The sequence below is a fragment of the Heteronotia binoei genome, chromosome 9 (assembly GCF_032191835.1).
Source record: "Heteronotia binoei isolate CCM8104 ecotype False Entrance Well chromosome 9, APGP_CSIRO_Hbin_v1, whole genome shotgun sequence".
In the NCBI taxonomy this organism is placed as follows: Eukaryota; Metazoa; Chordata; class Lepidosauria; order Squamata; family Gekkonidae; genus Heteronotia; species Heteronotia binoei.
This window is the reverse complement of record NC_083231.1, coordinates 79,253,308-79,271,831: the sequence shown is the minus strand read 5'-3', so window position 1 is coordinate 79,271,831 and position 18,524 is coordinate 79,253,308. Positions and strand designations below refer to the sequence as shown.

Below are 18,524 nucleotides of genomic sequence, written 5' to 3'. Positions count from 1 at the left end.
AATGTATGCCCGGCCTGATGCGTGGGAGTCGTGACAAATTGAGAGAGTCCTAGTGTCGCCATGGACGACACTAGGTCCATCGCCTGAGTGGAGGCCGTGTCGTCGGCATGGACGTTGAAGTCACCCAGGACCATAAGCCTCGGGTACTCCAACGCCCAGCCCGCCACTGCCTCCAATAGTGATGGTAAGGCGTTGGCTGGTGCGTTAGGCGGACGGTACACCAGCCAGACTGCCAACCCCTCTCCAACATCCCACGCCAGACCGGCGCATTCAATCCCATCAATCTTTGGGCCCGGGAGAGCCCGAAAGGAGTAATCCTCCCGTATGAGTAGTGCTACGCCTCCCCCCCGCCCGCTACTCCGTGATTGGTGAAAGACCGAGTATCCCGGGGGGGACATCTGGGAGAGAGCTACAATTGTGCAGCACAATAATACATTTTCATTAAACAATTACTATTCTGGGCATAGAGCAGTTATCACTGGGTATGGGGGGGGGGAGCTATTTGTGAGTTTCCTGAATTGTGTAGGGGGTTGGACTACATGATCCTGGATGTCCCTTCCAACGCTATGATTTATTTTCTTCAGTGTTGTTATCTATATAACCAATTCTGTGTTCATCTTCTAAACAATGCATACAGCAACATCAAACTTGCTAACAATACACATGGTGCATCCATACAGTAATATTTAAAGGTACCCACACTCATAAATAACAACACTGAAGAAAATAGTAATTGTTTAATGAACATTTATTATTGTGCTGCACAGCTGATTATTTTAAGTCTAGTGTTGTATACAACTGTGGATTCTGCTTTATCATCTCTAGGGAAGCAGCATATAATTATCCTATGTTAAGATTATTCTGCCTAATTCTAAGAATACAATCTTCTAAAACAGTACATTTTAGATCTGAAGAGAAAGGACTACATTTACCTCTCATTTTATTTTTCCTTTCCTCAACAGCTCTTAAGCAGTTCATATAAGTGTGTTCCTTCATACTAATAGCTGTAGTTACAAGTAAAGATATATTAAAAACAAAATCGTGGACATTTTGTACTCACATTTTTAAAAAGTTAAACTTGGTCTACGCAGCCCAAGGTACCAGGAAAAGTCAGGAACTCTTAATATGGACAGTTTTTAGAGCGAGAGATGGTTTAGAAGAGTTAAACTAGCGTACTTCTATAAGTGTTTAGTGGTGGCAAGTCATAAATGGTTCTTATCCCTGAGATCTAGTGACTTGGAAACTAGGTACATTTCTACATTCCGTGATAAATACCATCTTTGTTGGCTTGTTATTGACAGAAGGCAACAACATATACTTGGGCCAGTCACTTTTAGCTTAAAGTTGTTGGGAAATTGGAGGAAAGATTTCTGTAAGCCATTCTTGGTCTCCATTAGGGAGAAAAGACGGGGTATAATCAGTCAGTGGCAGTGGTCGCTGCAGCCTACTTACCACAGTAATGCCTCAAAACCATACTAATCTATTTAGCTAATATTTTACCAAAAACTTTACATTTATGTGACGGCGACCGACCCCTTTCCGACCTCTGCAGCCCACCCTCTTGCCTACGCGCTAAATGCGCGCGCATTTTAGCTCCGTCGCTTGCCTATGACGTCCAAGAAAGCACACGGGAAGGAAGGGCTTTTCCTTTGGAACAGACAGGCGGGCTCGTGAAGATACAGTAGAAGCGCCGCTATGAAGGAGACGCCGTTGTCTAACTGCGAGAAGCGCTTCTTGCTGCGCGCCATTGAGGAGAGGAAGGTGGAGGCGCCTGTTGATATCACGTGGGGCACGCTGGCTCAACGGGGGAGGGAGGTGGTGGGATGTTACGTCGCCCGCCTGAGCCTCGCTTTTGTCGGCTGTTGGATTGGCTGCCTTCCCCACCCCCCACCCCCACCCCGTTTTTACATGGTGCGGGACTCGAGAGAAAATAACTTGATAGTCGCTCTTTGAATTTCTGTGGTAAAAGTATCGTTCGTTAGCAGTATCACACCTTTTGCTCCAGGCTCGTTCACTTAGAGTAATAGCCAATGCAGATTTTATATTAACTAGTGTTAGAATTCCACTCGCTCTCGTCTCAAACGCTCATTGAAGGGCTGTAGGAAATCCTATCCAACGTCCCGTCCGATATTGGTGCTTTTAAACCGTACGCAGCTGCAATACCTGATCTCCTCGTCTGATGAAGTGTGCTTAGAGAGCACGCGAAAGCTTACGTTCTGAATAAAACTTGGTTGGTCTTAAAGGTGCAACTTGACTCCTGCTTTGTTCAGCTGGCCAAAGTCAGTATAGAGATGGGAAAACCTGAAGCCTGTTATGTACTTGTTCAGTGACCAGAAACCCTTTCTGTAAAATGGTGGCAACCCTAATACCAAAGATGGAGATAGTAATCTATGTGAAAGAGCTGTGCTTTTAATCATGTGACTAATTATTTGGAATCTTTTCTTTATATTCTTCACAATTCCAGCTACATATCTGTAATATTGCTGTGTTCTGACTTTCTAGCGTCTGGATGGGCGCCAATGCTATGACTACAGAAACATCCGCATTTCCTTTGGCACAGACTATGGTTGCTGCATTGTGGAGCTTGGGAAGACTAGGTTTGTTACATTGCTGATTGTTCCCATCTGTCTCCTTACCATCATTTCCATTTTAATGTTCTTTCCTCAGATTAAATCATGCTAAGTAGCACTTTGGGAGTCCTGCTCATTGTAGCAAGTGGAGGGGTGGATATGGGACTCTGGGAGAAAAGCAAATTGCAGGATCTAGTTTTTTCTGTTCCAGAGAAACTGGAATGTGTAGTGTCATTTTCCATGTTGTAGCCTGACAGCTCTACCTTGAAGCCCTAAGGCTACTATTGTCTTCAACTAAATTGCAAGAATGGAACTTCAAAAAAGCTCCTTATTAGACTTGCACTTTCTAGTGTAAAAAAGAGAAAGAAATACTAGTGTCTTACTACGGGTTCATATTTTTGGTCTTTTGTTCTCTTCTGCAGAGTTCTTGGACAAGTTTCATGTGAACTTGTCTCTCCCAAACCAAATCGTGCAACAGAAGGTATACTGTTCTTTAATCTCGAGCTCTCCCCTATGGCATCACCTGCTTTTGAACCTGGCAGGTATGTGAGTTTTTATTCCCTATAGTAGCAAAAATAGCAGAAGTAAATTATGGTTCCTGCTTTTGCATTTGCTAGTGACTTTTTTTTAAATTTCTAGGCAGTCAGAGCTTCTTGTGAAACTGAATCGACTATTAGAAAGATGCTTAAGAAATTCCAAGTGTATAGATACGGAATCTCTGTGTGTTGTCGCTGGTGAAAAGGTATGCAGTTACATGATTTCTAAAGACCAAATACTGGAGAATATAACAATCTTTAATAAAAAATTTTGGGCTTCAAGGCCATGTTTGTTGATAAAAAATTTTTTTAGACATTTTGCCAATCTTTGCTATTCTAAAGAGATAAGTTTCTATCAACGAACATGGCCTTCAAGCCCAAAAATTTTAATTAAAGATTGTTATGACATCATCCATGAAAGTTTCAAGTTAAAGACTGGAGAATATGTTTATAGTTCATACTGCCATCAAAATCCACTTTGTTTTAATCTCTACATTTTCAAGTAGACTAGCTTGTACACAAGAATACTTTCATCACAGAACAGAACACAGTTGGACAGACAGCCTCCTCACAGCTTCAACAGTACTGCTGAACTGCTTCTTCACCTTTCCACCAATGCAGTATAAGGGTGACCAGTTAGCTCCCACTTGACAGTATGCAAAGCAGAACTCCGTGTAGACTTCCCCTGAAGGCTGCAACATCACACTGGACCTATATATCGAATGTTTCCACTGCCAAGCCCAAGCTGAAATAATCAACAAAAAACACTGCTCAAGATCCAGTCTCAGCCGCATAGAGAATAATGCCATAAGCAGCTGGAAAAAATAATCCAGATATTATAATAAACTGATGAGGGAATAACCATTGTCATACTGGACAAGACAAAAACTATAAATGAGAAGTGGAGTGAAAATTTATACCTCCAAATCAGTGGCACATCCAGAGGCACCCGCATGGCTCCACAGTATGTTAACGTTTTTAAGCTGGATCTAGGACAACATTTTCTGAACTCCCTATTGGCACCACTCCTTTACTTGAGATTAATTGATAACATTTTTGTTGTCTGGACTCAAGGCAAAGAAGCCATGAGAGATTTTACCAGACTTTCCACAGCTTCCACCCCACCATCAATCTAGCTATGAATTACTCTACACAAGAAATAAACTTCCTAGACAGTAGGGTACAGATACATGAGGGGCACATTACCACATTATACCAGAAACCAACAGATCAACAAACATATCTACGTATTTCCAGCTTCCAATGCAGTCACATCAAACAATCCATTGTCTATAGCCAAGCCCTACACTATAGTTGCATCTGCTCCAACTCCCTCAGAGATAGTCACTTGAAGGATCTACAGGCATTTTTGCAACCACAATACTCTCCTGATGTGAGAAAGATGATAGGAAAGGCCAGAATGATACCCTGGGACTGCTTGCTACACACAAGCCCAAAGAAAATGACAACAGAACACCTCTGGTGGTCACCTACAGCTCACAACTCAAGCCAGTTCAATGCATTAATAACAATATACAACCCATGCTGGATGGACTCTGGTACCAAGGCCTGCAAGAAACCAATGTGCCAGCTTCACTGTCATACAAATCCTAGCAGCACCATCCGTGGATGCAGCAACATTAACCATCTCAAGTTCATTCTCATCCTCATCCTCTAAGGTGATTTATGTCATCATGTATCAGCAGTGCGCTTCCACCCTCTATGTTGGACAAACAGGCCCGTCTTTTCAACAAAGAATTAATGGACATAAGTCTGACATTAGAAACCGCAGTATTCAAAAACGAGTGGGGGAACATTTTTACTTCCCGGACATTTAGTTGCTGACCTAAGAACAGCAGTTTTCTTAACAAAGGAATTTCAAAGGGAGAGAGACTGCTGAATTGCAACTGATAAGTTCTAGACCAGGAGTGTCAAACATGCAGCCTGGGGGCCAAATCAGGCCCCCGGAGGGCTCCTATCAGGCCCCCAAGCAATTGGCTCTTGTCTGCTTCCTTCTTCATCTCAGCTTGCTTTGCAAGGCTTGCTCAATCGCACAGGAGCTACAGAGCAACCTTTAAGACCAACAAGTGCTAATGCTTTAAGCATGTTTTATTTTAAGTTTTTTTAAAAAATCTTTAGTCATGTTTGTGTTCTTTAAAAAGTTTATATCTTTGTTACCTAATCTTAAATAGGTACACACACAGCACGACCCAATAAGGTCTCATTTATATCCGATCCAGCCCTCATAACAGATCATTTCGATGCCCCTGTTCTAGACAATGCATCCAGCTAGACTTGATCCAGGCATAGGTTTTCTGTCTCATTACCAGTGCTGATTTCTCCATGCCTCTGCATATCACGCCTAATCCAATCACACCTGCTATTGTAATTTGCCTGCTAATGTCATTCCGCATCTGAAATCACTCCACTTTCCAATAATTAGGGCAGATAGACTCACATTCTGGCTGTGTCTGAAAAAAAGAGCAGCGACTCACATTAAACAGAACAGAAAGTTCATACCCTGTCACAAATTTTCTTAGTCTTTAAGGTGCTGCTGGACTCTTGCTCTTTTTTACTTGTACACGTTTGTTACCATACTTTTGAAATGTGGTAGTGTGCTTAATATTTTCTGTAGTCTTATATGTTTCATTTGGGAATAGCTTTAAGTGTTGAATGACAGTTTAGACATGAAGACTAACCTTAATTCTGTCAGTATACATTTATGCAGTTAATAGCTCAGTCTTGGGTGATGAGTTAGATGAGATTTACAGTACAATAGTATGCATAACTCCTTTTTGCTCACTTTGTTCACTAGGGTGTAAGTGTGCATAAGACTACAGCCTTAAATTTATACACACACACAATATTTGGAAAAGAGTGTTTCAGATTTCTGTTGAGAGCTAGAGGAAACTCTAGTAAATGTTTTCAGTAGTGTGGGACTATCTGGATCCCAGTGAACAGGAGGAACATGTGATGGACACTAGTTATCGAAGTGATGAGGTACTACTACTGTATCCCATGCCTATAGCTGGATATGATTTCAGGCATTTTTCTATATAAACACTGGTGAGAAGACAGGGTGGAATATTACTGCTGTGACCATTTTTTATGTTCTTTAACCACATCTTTGGAATCATCAGACACTAGTAATGTGTCCTTCTGATTATGATCCTATTGTCCCTTTGCTTGATTTGTTTTCTCTAACTGAAACAAGGTGCTACTAGGTAAATGCATAGCCAGTACATGACTGAACAGACACTCCAGGCTTATCATTTTTGAGTAGTAAAAAAACCTAATCTGTTTAAATTGAAATGGCTTGCTTGTTTCATCTAAGGTGTGGCAAATTCGCGTGGACTTGCATTTGTTGAATCACAGTGGAAATATTATTGATGCTGCAAGCATAGCAGCAATAGTGTCATTGTGCCATTTTCGGCGGCCTGATGTGTCTGTGCAAGGAGAAGAAGTAACACTGGTAAGTTTCTTTTGAGCTAAATAATTATGCACAGGCAGACTAGTTTTAGTGTTTGCATATTTTGAGGAGGGGCTGTGGCTCAGTGGTAGAGCATCTGCTTGGTATGAAGAATGTTCCAGAGTCAATCCCTAGCATCCTAATAGGATCAGGTAGCCAGTGGTGCGAAAGTCCTCTACCTAACTTCCCAGAGAGCTGCTGTTTGTCTGAATAGGCAGTACTGAACTTGATTGATTGCAGGGTCTGAATCAATAAAAGGTGACTTCGTGTGTTCATGTGGTTGATTACTTTGGACACCAAAAGCACATATCATTAGTTTTAATAACAATAACAGCTAAAGGATAACTAGTCTAAGAAATGTATTTTAGATAAGATAAAAAGTTTTTCTAAACAAATAATTTGTGAGAATCCAAGCATGCATTACTAAGTGATTACCAGATAGTGACTAAAAGTCCCAATCTGATAAGATAACTTTAAGAATCAGTTTTCTTTCCAAATGCAATTGAACTTTAGTCTAACGGTGATGAAAGGAGTTTGGGCATTCTGCTTGGTATAACCTACAAATGTGGTGTCTGTTTTTCAAAATATTAGATGCTGAGAATTTTGTCGATATGTGTATATATATTTAACTTCCTTGTTATTTATACAGTTGACTTATCTCTGTATATTGGATTCTTTAGTACACTCCTGAGGAAAGAGATCCTGTCCCACTGAGTATCCACCACATGCCTATCTGTGTAAGCTTTGCTTTCTTCCAGCAAGGGTAAGTTAGCATGCTGTTTGCCAGCATCTCAAGAATTCAGAAATTTAAATTCTAAGCAATAATAACATAATAGTTTGCCGGCTTGATTTGAAAAATCCACTAGCACTGCATAGCATAATATTACAGATTTTTCTTTAATGGTTCACATCACCTTGGGTTTGTGAAATGTACAGAACTAAAGCCCATCATGCACATGCCTGCTGAGGAATATTGATGTTATATTGCCTAGGCTGTATGGCTCTTCATCTTTCATGAGTTTCAGACAAATTGTTTATTTCAAATACAATTTCAGGACCTACTTATTAGTGGATCCTAGTGAACAGGAGGAACGTGTGATGGATGGCCTCCTTGTGATTGCCATGAATAAGCATCGTGAGATTTGTACAATTCAGTCCAGTGGCGGAATTATGCTGTTAAAAGATCAGGTAAAATAAAAGTTCCTGAAGTTTGAACATTAAATGGTGCGTCATGCGTGTGGTCTTTGTAAGAGTTGTCAGTGTCTCACAGACAGTTAATTTTTCCCTTTTGTTTATAGAGATTTATAATTCTTACTTAGCATCCAATTTTTAATTTGATGGATGCTTTAAAATATTGTTCAAAAAAGCATGTGCAAGTTTGTATTTAAGATAATGTATGGGCAAAGAAAATCATAGGAAGCTGCACTTGTCCACTTCACACATTTAATCCCTTTTGTATAGTTGGATTTCCTGTATTGCAGATATATGCAAGAATACAAATCAGATTTGAATTGAATTTACCCACCTATTGCATTGGATTGCTAAAGAATAAAAGCCACTTGTTACCTAAACATGAAAGTCTTCAACTAGGACACTCATATTTCATAGTAAAAATATTTATTTGTTGAGGATATTTATATACAGTGCCTTTCTTCTCACAGAATCAGGATCCTGGGTCATAACAGTAAATACAATCTTCTATAGTAATAATTCTCTTGTGAACATTCCATGCACTCCAGAAACCATTGGCCCATCACAGCTCAGTCAGAGTCTCTGGCCTCCCATTGGCTGACTCCCCTGCTCCCACCTACTCAGGCTCTGGAATGCTGAACAAACTGCCAGAAGCAGTTTTACCTCAGAGACAGCCACATCCCTTAGCTCTTCTATGTCAACTGGCTTCAGAAAGGGCTGCAGAACTCCTGCGGCCTCACAAAAGGCCCTATCAACAGCCGGCCTCTCAGACGGCCTCCAGCACACACAGCCTCCGAAGGTCACTGCAATGGCCAGTAAGCCTGGCTCCGCCTCAGAGGCTTGCCTGTCCCACCTTTACTGTCTTTCATTCCCTCTCTCCTCCCCTCAGCCTCGCCCCAAGATGGTTGCCTGAGAAAGAGATAGGGAAGCCTCACAGGGTGGGTGGTTCCGATCAAAGGGGGGAGAGAAATGAGGAGAACGATGTCAGCTGCTTGGTCCCCCCCCCCCCACACACACACTGTGAAGAAAGACTCCTTTTCCTTAGAGGCTGCAGGATTGCCAGCTCCAGGTCAGAAAATTCTTGATAGCAGAGATCAGCTCCCCTTGAAGAGTGTGTGTGTGTATGTGGGGGGGAAATTAATGCCTTCAGTTGGGTGGGTGGGAAGATAGCAAATCTGGGGGAGGGACACTCGCCCAGAGGCCCTTAGTGGTACCTTTAAAAGTTGGTGGGAAGTTCCTAAAGGATCACTTCAGGCCTCTGAGGGAAAAACCTTTCCACATGGGAATCAGTGTTGCCAATCTCCAGGTGAGGGCTGGAGAGCTCTCAGAATTACAACTGCTATCCAAATAGATGGCAGAGATTAGCTCCCCTTGAGGTCTCTGTGTGTGTGGGATTAATGCCTTCACTTGGGTGGGTAGGAAGATAGCATATCTGGAGGAGGGGCCATGCCCAGAGGCCTTTAGTGGTACCTTTCCAAGTTAGTGGGAAATTCCTATAGCATCTGAGAGAAAGGCCTTTCCTTCTGGGGAACCACTGTTGCCAGTCTCCAGGTGAGGAATGGAGATCACTCAGAATTACAGCTGCTCTCCAGATAGATGGCAGAGATCAGCTCCCCTTGAGGTGGGGAGGGGAATTAATGCCTTCATTTAGGTGGGTGGGAAGACAGCAAGGCTGGGGGGGGCACTTGCCCAAAGGCTGTTAGTGGTATCTTTCCAGGTTGGTGGGAGATTCCTAAGGGATCACTACAGGCCTCTGAGGGAAAGGCCTTTCCTCCAGGGGAACCACTGTTGCCAGTCTCCAGGTGAGGGCTGGAGATCACTCAGAATTACAACTCCTCTCCAGATACATGGCAGAGATCAGCTCCCCTTGAGGTCGGGGGTGGGGGAGTGAGTGCCTTCACTTGGGTGGGTGGGAAGACAGCCAGGATGGGGGGGGGCGCACTCAACCAGAGGCCTTTAGTGGTACCTTTCCAGATTGCTGGGAAATTCCTAAGGGATCACTATAGGCTTCTGAGAGAAAGGCCTTTCCTCCTGGGGAACCACTGTTGCCAATCTCAAGGTGAGGGCTGGAGATCACTCAAACTGCTATCCAAATAGATGGCAGAAATCAGCTCCCCTTGAGGTGGGGGGGGAGTAAATGCATACCTTCACTGGGGTGGCTGGGAAGACAGCAAGGTTGCAGGGGGGCACTCACCCAGAGGCCTTTAGTGGTACCTTTTGAAGTTAGTGGGAAATTCCTGGAGATTCTATAGCAGAATTTGAGGAGAACATACAAGCTAGGGCTTCAGAATGGAATCTGCCACACCCAGGTTCTTCCTGTGGAAGCTGACTGGGTGATTTTGGACCAGGCATAGACTTCCAGCCTATCCTGCCTCTCAGGGTTGTTGTTCAGATCACATGGGGGGGGGGAGAAGAGAATCATTCAAACTGCTTTGCCCCCCCCCCCCACTGTAGAAGCTGCAGAGAAGGGGAAGACAATGGAAAGCTGAAGTCAGAGGGGCAAATAAAGGAAAGGAGATAGGCTTGCCAACTCCAGGTTAGGAGTGGGGCTTGAGAAGGATAGGACCTCAGACAGGTGCAATGCCATTTCCTTCTGGGGAGGCACTGGAGATCACTCAGATTTACAACTCTTGATGGCAGACATTAGCTCCCCTTGAGGTGGTGGTGATGGGAATCAATGCCTTCATTTGGGTGGGTGGGAAGACAGCAAGGGTGGCAGGCACTCGCCCAGAGCCTCCTTCTGGAGCCCATTGTATTTTTCTTCACAACGGGCCTTACTCCTAATACAAATACAATCACCTAGTAAAATCATTAAATTTAGTGACACTTGTGTTTCTAAAATAAGTACTGTTCACTTCTTTTGAATGTTGCTAAAATCTTAATTTGTACTCAAGGTATAATCAAAACAGTCCCATGCTACTATCTCCCAAAATTAATTTTTTGGCAGTAATGAAGTTCATTAGCTGAAAGATGTCAGTCATTTTTAAAATGTGAATTGAAAATATTGGACTCCAATGATGGCTGCTTCTTTCAGTCCTTTAGATAATGTTGGGTTCAGTTAGTTTATCGTAATGAAATACAGACCTTTAATGCAGATTGAGAGTTGTGTAAAAATCCATTTTGAATTTGCTTTTTGATGTCTTTATTTTTTCATGTTGCACCAGTGATTCCAACTAGGCAGACATTTCCCCTTCTGCAGAAAACGAGATCATTCCTCTGTAGGCTTCAAATATGGTTTGAGCTTCTGATCCTGTAATTCCTGTTCTGAGCTTTAAAGAAATCATTTTAAACTTGTGTTTGTCTACATCATAATATTGATTTGTTTACCACAGGTTCTGTTGTGCAGTAAGATAACAGGAGTTAAAGTTGCAGAAATCACAGAGCTAATTCAGAAAGCCTTGATTAATGATCAGAAAGTTAGGTAAGTTTTGGGAATGCTACATATTACTGGAACTTGTGTACATCACCAATTTTTCTGTTTTTAAGTCAATTGGAGGCTGTCAAATCATGTGATGTAAAACTTACCTAGTAAATTCCTTGTGAAATAAGAGTTCAAATAGACCATTGGTGTTATGGAGGACTGCCCTAGGACCATTATTATGTGTATGAAAAATACATTTCTTTTAAGTGAACATGTTAGCCTCTGCATGTTAGCGTTCTAGCATGCACACAAGTTTCTGGATAGGGGAGAAAAGCTTCATTTTTTTTCTAGACATTTTCTACATTCTTCATTTGTGCAACCACCCTTACAATGTAGGTAGATTATTCTTTCAATGTTTGTTTTGGTATCTACTGAGACATGCCCTAAGTATAGAATCATGGAATTGGAAGAGGGCCTACAGGGTCATCTAGTCCAACCCCTTGCACAATGTAGGAAATTCACAAGTACCCCCACACACACACCCACTGACCCCTACTCTACGTCCAGAAAATGGCAAAAACACCTTCCAGGAGCCCTGGCCAGACTGGCCTGGAGACAAATTGCTGTGTGACCCCATACTGACAAGCAGCATTTCCCTGTAAAAAAGAACCATGAGAACTAAGCATTGATGTAAACCTTCATGCCCTCGTGATCTGAGGAACTGCTCTGTCAGAAAGTGCTTCCTAATGTTTCGTCAAAGATGGTTTTGATTTCATTTCAACCTGTTGCTTCTGGTCCCGTTCATTTCAACCAATTGCTTTTGAGGCAACAGAAAACTCTGCACCATCTTCTATTTCTTCAGGTATTTGGAAGATGGTTACCATGTCACCCCTCAGTTGTCTCCTCGCCAGGCTAAACATACCTAGCTCCTTCAACCTTTTCTCATAGGATTTGATCTTCAGACCCCTCACCATCTTTGTTGCCTTTTTCAGTAGACTGAGAAAATTTTAATATGTTATTCTTATTTAAACCATTTCCTGTTACTGTGATGCAGTTACAGGTTGGATGTAAGTAATACTAACCCAACTATATTCAGCATGGGTTTGAGTAAAATTTTCAAAATTAAGATCAAGCCCATTTCCAGGTTTTTGACACTTGCAGTGATGAATGCACTCCCAAGGATGTAATCAGAAACACTGTAGGCTTCTGGTAAAGCCCTTCGCCCACCCACATTGCCTCCCACCTGTGGAGATTTATGGTAGGAACCCATCTTGAAGCTTTCCCAACACATCTGCCAGGAATGTATAGGCGGCAAAGGTGGTGGCATCTATGTTTGCACAAAATATAGTAAATGCCATTATACTGGGCTCCAAACTATGTGTTCAGGATGTTATTTGTAATGGATTTAGAAGGAGCTTGAACTTAATAGTTGTGACCCATACTTGTTGATTAAAGCTGTTGCAAGCTTCTGGGATTCATACTCAAACCTGTGGATTGTACATTATGAAGATAATTTACTAGGAGGGAAATTATCCATTTTAGGGGCAGATGAGGGTGCAAATGTATAGAAAAACTGCAATTTGACAGCCTAACCTCAAACTATAGGTATAATATCTTGATATGCCTTAACAAGAAACAACAGCGCTTGTATTTTGAGAACTATGTCAGTTGTCCAAGTCTTTGATGCAGCAGCAGATTAGCACTGCTAAAACAATTCTTTCTCATCTTATAGGAAAGAAGGAGGGAAATTTGGATTTGCTGAATCTATTCCAAACCAAAGGATAACTGCCTTTAAGATAGAGCAAGCTCCAATTGACACTGATGATGTACAAGAGCAAGCTGAAGAAATTATTGCCAAAGCATCTCCTCCTTCAGAAGTGTATCTTTTTATTACATTGTATATCTGAGTTCTGAGGGACAGGATCCCATATGGGGAAGAATCCAACATAGAACACACACTGAATTCCTCCATCCCCCACCCCGCTTACTTCCAAGTCTCTGAATCATTCATACCACTATAGTGCCTCTCCCTACAAATTCATAAGAGAGTGTGATCAAGAACAAAATGAAGTAATCTGTTTGTTCCGTAGAACAGAAATCCAAAAGACTTTATTTAGGATTAAGAAGCAAAACCATCACGTTTGCATTTTACAAATACAGTGCTTTATAAATCCAGTTCAAGTGTCAACAGCTCACTGTTCTGTCCTCATGTAATGAATTAGGGATTGGCTTAGCCAGCAGCCTTGCTGTTGCAGATAAATAATGTGGATCTTTCAAATTATACATTAGGGTTTTGAGCTCTAGAACTGGCATTCAACATCAGGGAAGCAAGGAAACCGAGATCATATATCTCATTCTGAGCTGAGCAGGAAAATCTGAAATACACTGGGGGTTTAAAATTACCTCAGGTAATAGAAACAATTTATGTGGCTTTAGGAAAAGAATGTCCTTTGAGCAAATGGAATGAAGGGGGAAGGAGGAAGTATAGTGCATCCATTAGATGGGAAACCCTTAGTCATTCAATAGCAACACAGGCTTTAGGGAAGATACTGTGCAAAATTTTGGTATGTACTGATTTATTAAAAGTTGGTGACACTAAAAAGCTTGGAGACTATACAAGTTAGTTTCTGTCAGAAAAAGGTGGTGGATGTTTCCATCCCATGTTGCTGGCTTTGTAGAGCACTGGTTGCTATTTTATTACTCCAAACTGTTGGGTGAAAAATGTTGATTCTGGGCTGTGTCTCAACCAGGTAACCCATTTATCTTATAATTTATGTCAGGGGTGGCCAACGGTAGCTCTCCAGATGTTTTTTTGCCTACAACTTCCATCAGCCCCAGCATGGCCAATGGCTGGGGCTGATGGGACTTGTAGGCAAAAAAACATCTGGACAGCTACCATTGGCCACCCCTGATTTGTTATGTTTTTTTGATAACTTCTGGATTTTTCTTAATGAACTTAGTTTGGCCAACCCAGTATTATGGGCTCCTGGCACTGCTCAGATTGGTGAAGGGGCTGAAAATTCTTGGGGAGATTTTGAGGAATCTGAAAAAGAAGAGGAAATTGCTGAGGAAAAATCTCCAACAACAGAAGACCAAACTATGGAAATGGGAGATACTAACGTTGGAATCAAAAACAATAAAGGTTAGTAGGTTCATGAATAATATGTCTTTTTAAAATGTCTTGAAATGGAAAATGAAGAGGTGGTAGAGATTGGTTTCTATAGGTCTGCTAAGTAAGCAGTATTCCTGTATACATAACCAGGGGAGAAATAGATGTAGCTGCAGTATTTGGTAGGTTTTATGTAGCTGACCTTACAGCAGAATGGGTAATCTGCTTTTCCATTTAAACCAATATGTCTAATCTACCAGATGATCAGCTGTGGTAAAAATTACCAAAACAGTTCTAGCTGTACACATTTATCCCTGTTTTTCTTGAACTGGCTTTCTTAGATTGCAGCCCATGAACAGTATGAAATTAAAGCTGAGTAGAATGCAGAATCCTATAGCGCAGTGTGGTAAGCTGCAGTACTGCAGTCTGTTCACGACCTGAGTTCGATCCCAGTGGAAGCTGCGTTCAGGTAGCCGGCTCAAGGTTGATTCAGGCTTCCGTCCTTCCGTGGTTGGTAAAATGAGTACCCAGCTTGCTGTGGGTGAAGTGCAGATGACTTGGAAAGGCTATAGCAAACCACTCCATAAAAAGTCTGCCAAGAAAACGTCATGATGTGGCATCACCCATGGGTTGGTAATGACTCGGTGCTTGCACAGGGGACTCACCTTTACCTTTTAGAATGCAGATGAATAGTGTCTTGCATGATCTCTAGCTGTTCTTTTGCAGTAGCATGTCATGTTTTCTTTGGCATTGCACTAATTTATTATTAATAATAATTTGCTGTTGAAGGATAGAAAATAAGAATTGGCATCAAATAGCTGAAAAAAATACTAGTTAATTCTAAGTGATATTCCTGTGAGAGTGTTCTTTAGGATAGCAGTGCATGTGTCATCGAATATTTGACCTGGTAATGTATTTGGGACAAGAGTGTATATCACATTTGCAGTGAAACAGCATGCCCGTGGATGGTATCCACCAGTTTGGTGTAGTGGTTAAGTGTACGGACCCTTATCTGGGAGAACAGGGTTTGATTCCCTACTTCTCCACTTGCAGCTGCTGGAATGGCCTTGGGTCAGCCATAGCTCTCGTAGTTGTCCTTGAAAAGGCAGCTGCTATAAGAGCTCTCTCAGCCTCACCCACTCACAGGGTGTCTGTTGTGGGGCGAGGGGAGGTAAAGGAGTTTGTGACCGCTCTGAGATTCAGAGTATAGGGCGGGGTATAAATCCAGTATCATCTTCTAAAAGAACATTTCATCAGACAATGAAATAGGATGCAGTGAGCAGGCCTTGAATTCAGTAGAAGCTCACAGAAGCACAGCTCCTGAACCTTAATGAGGGTTCTCCCTCCTCCTCCCCACCTACTTTGTCCATTGAATAGTAGGTGAAGCTACATAAATAAATAATCCCTGGATTAGGAGAGCAGGCAGCCAGCCAGCTACCAGGAGCTTTGCCACACCCTCAGCAGGGCAGGATATAAATCCAATATCATCTTCATGTGGTTGTTCCAGATCAGATGGAAAATTTATGTGTCTACATTAGTCACTGCCCAGAAGGCAAGGGGGCTGGGATGGAAAATTTCATACAATGTAGAAAAATGTAATCATTGGTTTGGAGAAGATACAGGGTTCTCTTTCAAGCCAGTTTCTGTGGCAAAAATATAGGTAAATCAGTCCTTGGAAATGATGTACCAAACAAGTCTTCTTGTATCTTCAAGATGAGACAATTGTGTTATCTGACAGTGAAGAGGAAGATGTTATCATTCTAGAGCCAGAAGGGACACAAAAGAACAGGTAATTTCAACTATACTTTCCTTAACTGGCAGTTTTGGACAAGAATTTGTTAATATTGGGTGAAAGATGAGCCACACAAACATTGAGGTGGAAAAGCAAGAAATAGCACAGAGGGACTGGTTGAGATTCAGAGAGTAGGGATGGGCATGAACTGGGAAAATAGAGGTTCATATTGGTTTGTTTGATTGCGTGAACCAAATGAACCACCATTTCCCCTGAAGCAGTTTGTGGTTTGACATGGTTGGGGAAGGGAGGGGAATCCCACCCCCTCCATTCTCCAGCCCATGATCTCTCCGTTGTACCTTATAGGGTACGATCGAGAGACTTCTCTGCCCTTTCCCAACCAGGCCATCTGGTGAAAGGAAGAAAGATTGGGGAAAGGTCTTTGCATGGGCTTAGCTAGACTGCCCAGTTGAAGCTGGACAGCCCAGCAGAGCACGTAAAACAGCTGATCTTTTGGGGAGAAGTCTCCCTGTGGGTTTAGCTGGGGCTTCCAAAGGTGCTCTACAGCTGCGGAAGACAATCCCAGGAGGGGAGGCAGCTTAAGCCAGGGAGGGGCAGTTTAAACTCTCTTTTTGGCTTCCTCAGGAAGCCCTGCAGCTGTGTGGTACCTGGGGAAGCCAAGGGTTGGAGGGTAGGCATGAACCTTCCCTGAATCTCCATGGGATGTTCAGGGAGGGTTCATGGGATGTATGTTCCCCAAACTCCTGGTTCATGAACCTTGAACTGCAGTTTGTGCCCATCCCTATCAGAGACATCCATCAAGATGAGCCTGAAGGGAAGGTGAAGGGGTTTGATGATAGATACTGTATATGGGTGAGAGAAGCTGTTTACATGCCTGAGTAGCCCCAACAACCCCATTCAGTTGCCCCTAATTGTTACTAAACTGTTTTTAATTGTTACCTGCTCTAATCCCTTGTGGGAATAAACAAGCCAAAAATCCACATCAGATTAATAAAAGTACCACAAATCTGACTCATGGGTCTGGGATGGGGAGAGTTCTCATTTAAGGACATTTTTAAAAAGTGAGAAATTTTCATCAGTAGATAGAATATCAGAGGTGGGAAGGAAATGAATGATTTCTGTTGCTGATGCGCTGTCAGGATTTTGACATGAAAGGTCATGCTGAAGGAAGAAGATATAAATTAATACAGTTTAGGTGTTCCTCCGCATTTAAGAGTCATCACTATTTTAGAAACTATTAGAACTGCATTAACAATATGCATAAAGCAGTCTCTTCCCCCCCACCCGTGTGAATTCCAAAGAGGATCAGCATGTCTAAATTAAATATGAATTCTGATGCCAGGAAGCTAGCTGCTGGTACAGTGATTCCATAATTGAATAAGACTCATATCCAATTCTAGACCATACTTTTCAAGAGCAGGAGTGAATTGGTTGTAAAGGATTCAACATTTGTTTGGTAGCTAATTTGTATTCCTTATGAAAATCTCAGAAGGGGGAGAGAGAAAAATATATACACAGGGCTTCAACTGTATGTTTTGCAATTATAAGTATATTTCTGTGAAACAGTCCAACAGTATTCGTGATGGCTTATTGCCAGGTAAGGGGACATAAGACTGGAGTGTTGGTCCTATACACAGTTTTGTTCAGGTAAATAGACATGGCTAGTCTGCTTAATGAACAAATAAGATACTGTATTCTGTTCCTATAATTGCAAAGGATGCTAGGCTGGGTTTTTATACATACTCAAATACTTGTTTTCCCCATACAGAGCAGAAACCTCTTACAAACAGGACATCGCAAGTAAAAAAACAGGTAGCAAAAAGAAGCGAAAGAGTTATTCGCACAAAAAACATTAATGCCCACATTTTTGTACATTAAACCTTTCTGTGTACAAACCCGGGGGGGGGAGGGGATTGTGTGTGTATTTGTATCTTAATGTATCTTAAGTTATAATAAAACACTGCCATTTCCTAAACGATGTGTATAGAATGAAGTGACTTTTTCCCTAATAAACCCTGTTTGTGATAGATCAGATTCAAGCGTAGGAATATATATTTCAGCTGACTTATTACTTTTCATACAACTTCATATTTTAAAACTTACATGCAGCACAACTCTTGCTGTTTTCTTTTAAAATAAACTTAGGGGCCAGCCTGGGCTCATTCTGTTTGCCATATATGAACATATGAAGCTGCCTTCTACTGAATCAGACCCTTGGTCCATCTAAGTATTGTCTACTTAGACAGGCAGTGGCTTTCCAGGGTCTCAAGCTAAGGTTTTTCATGCCTATATATGAAGAGCTGTGTGTGCATTCTGGGGTAACATTGAAAGCAGTGTTCAGCCCCATTTTTTATTATAACAACTTTTCAGTACATTGTATGTGACAATATATTTAAAAGAAATCAGTTGGAATACCTGCGTACAAAACATACATTTGGTTTTTAGTTTTATTAACTAATTAAGTTATACCAGCACATTTTCCCTCAAACACCATTTTTGGACATTACTTCAAATGTAATGATTTCAAGTGGGCCT

General features: G+C 41.8%; 1 protein-coding gene across 1 annotated transcript; it reads left to right on the top strand.

Annotated features, from left to right (window-relative positions):
* The first annotated feature begins 1,605 nt into the window (after positions 1 to 1,605).
* EXOSC9 (exosome component 9) lies at positions 1,606 to 17,964 on the top strand. Its single transcript, XM_060246838.1, has 12 exons — positions 1,606 to 1,761; positions 2,503 to 2,597; positions 2,993 to 3,112; positions 3,210 to 3,312; positions 6,441 to 6,578; positions 7,256 to 7,338; positions 7,631 to 7,763; positions 11,099 to 11,187; positions 12,860 to 13,006; positions 14,088 to 14,269; positions 15,950 to 16,025; positions 17,758 to 17,964. The coding sequence occupies exons 1-12, from the start codon at positions 1,696 to 1,698 to the stop codon at positions 17,843 to 17,845; spliced, it is 1,320 nt and encodes a 439-aa protein (XP_060102821.1). The 5' UTR covers positions 1,606 to 1,695; the 3' UTR covers positions 17,846 to 17,964.
* The last annotated feature ends 560 nt before the right edge of the window (positions 17,965 to 18,524 follow it).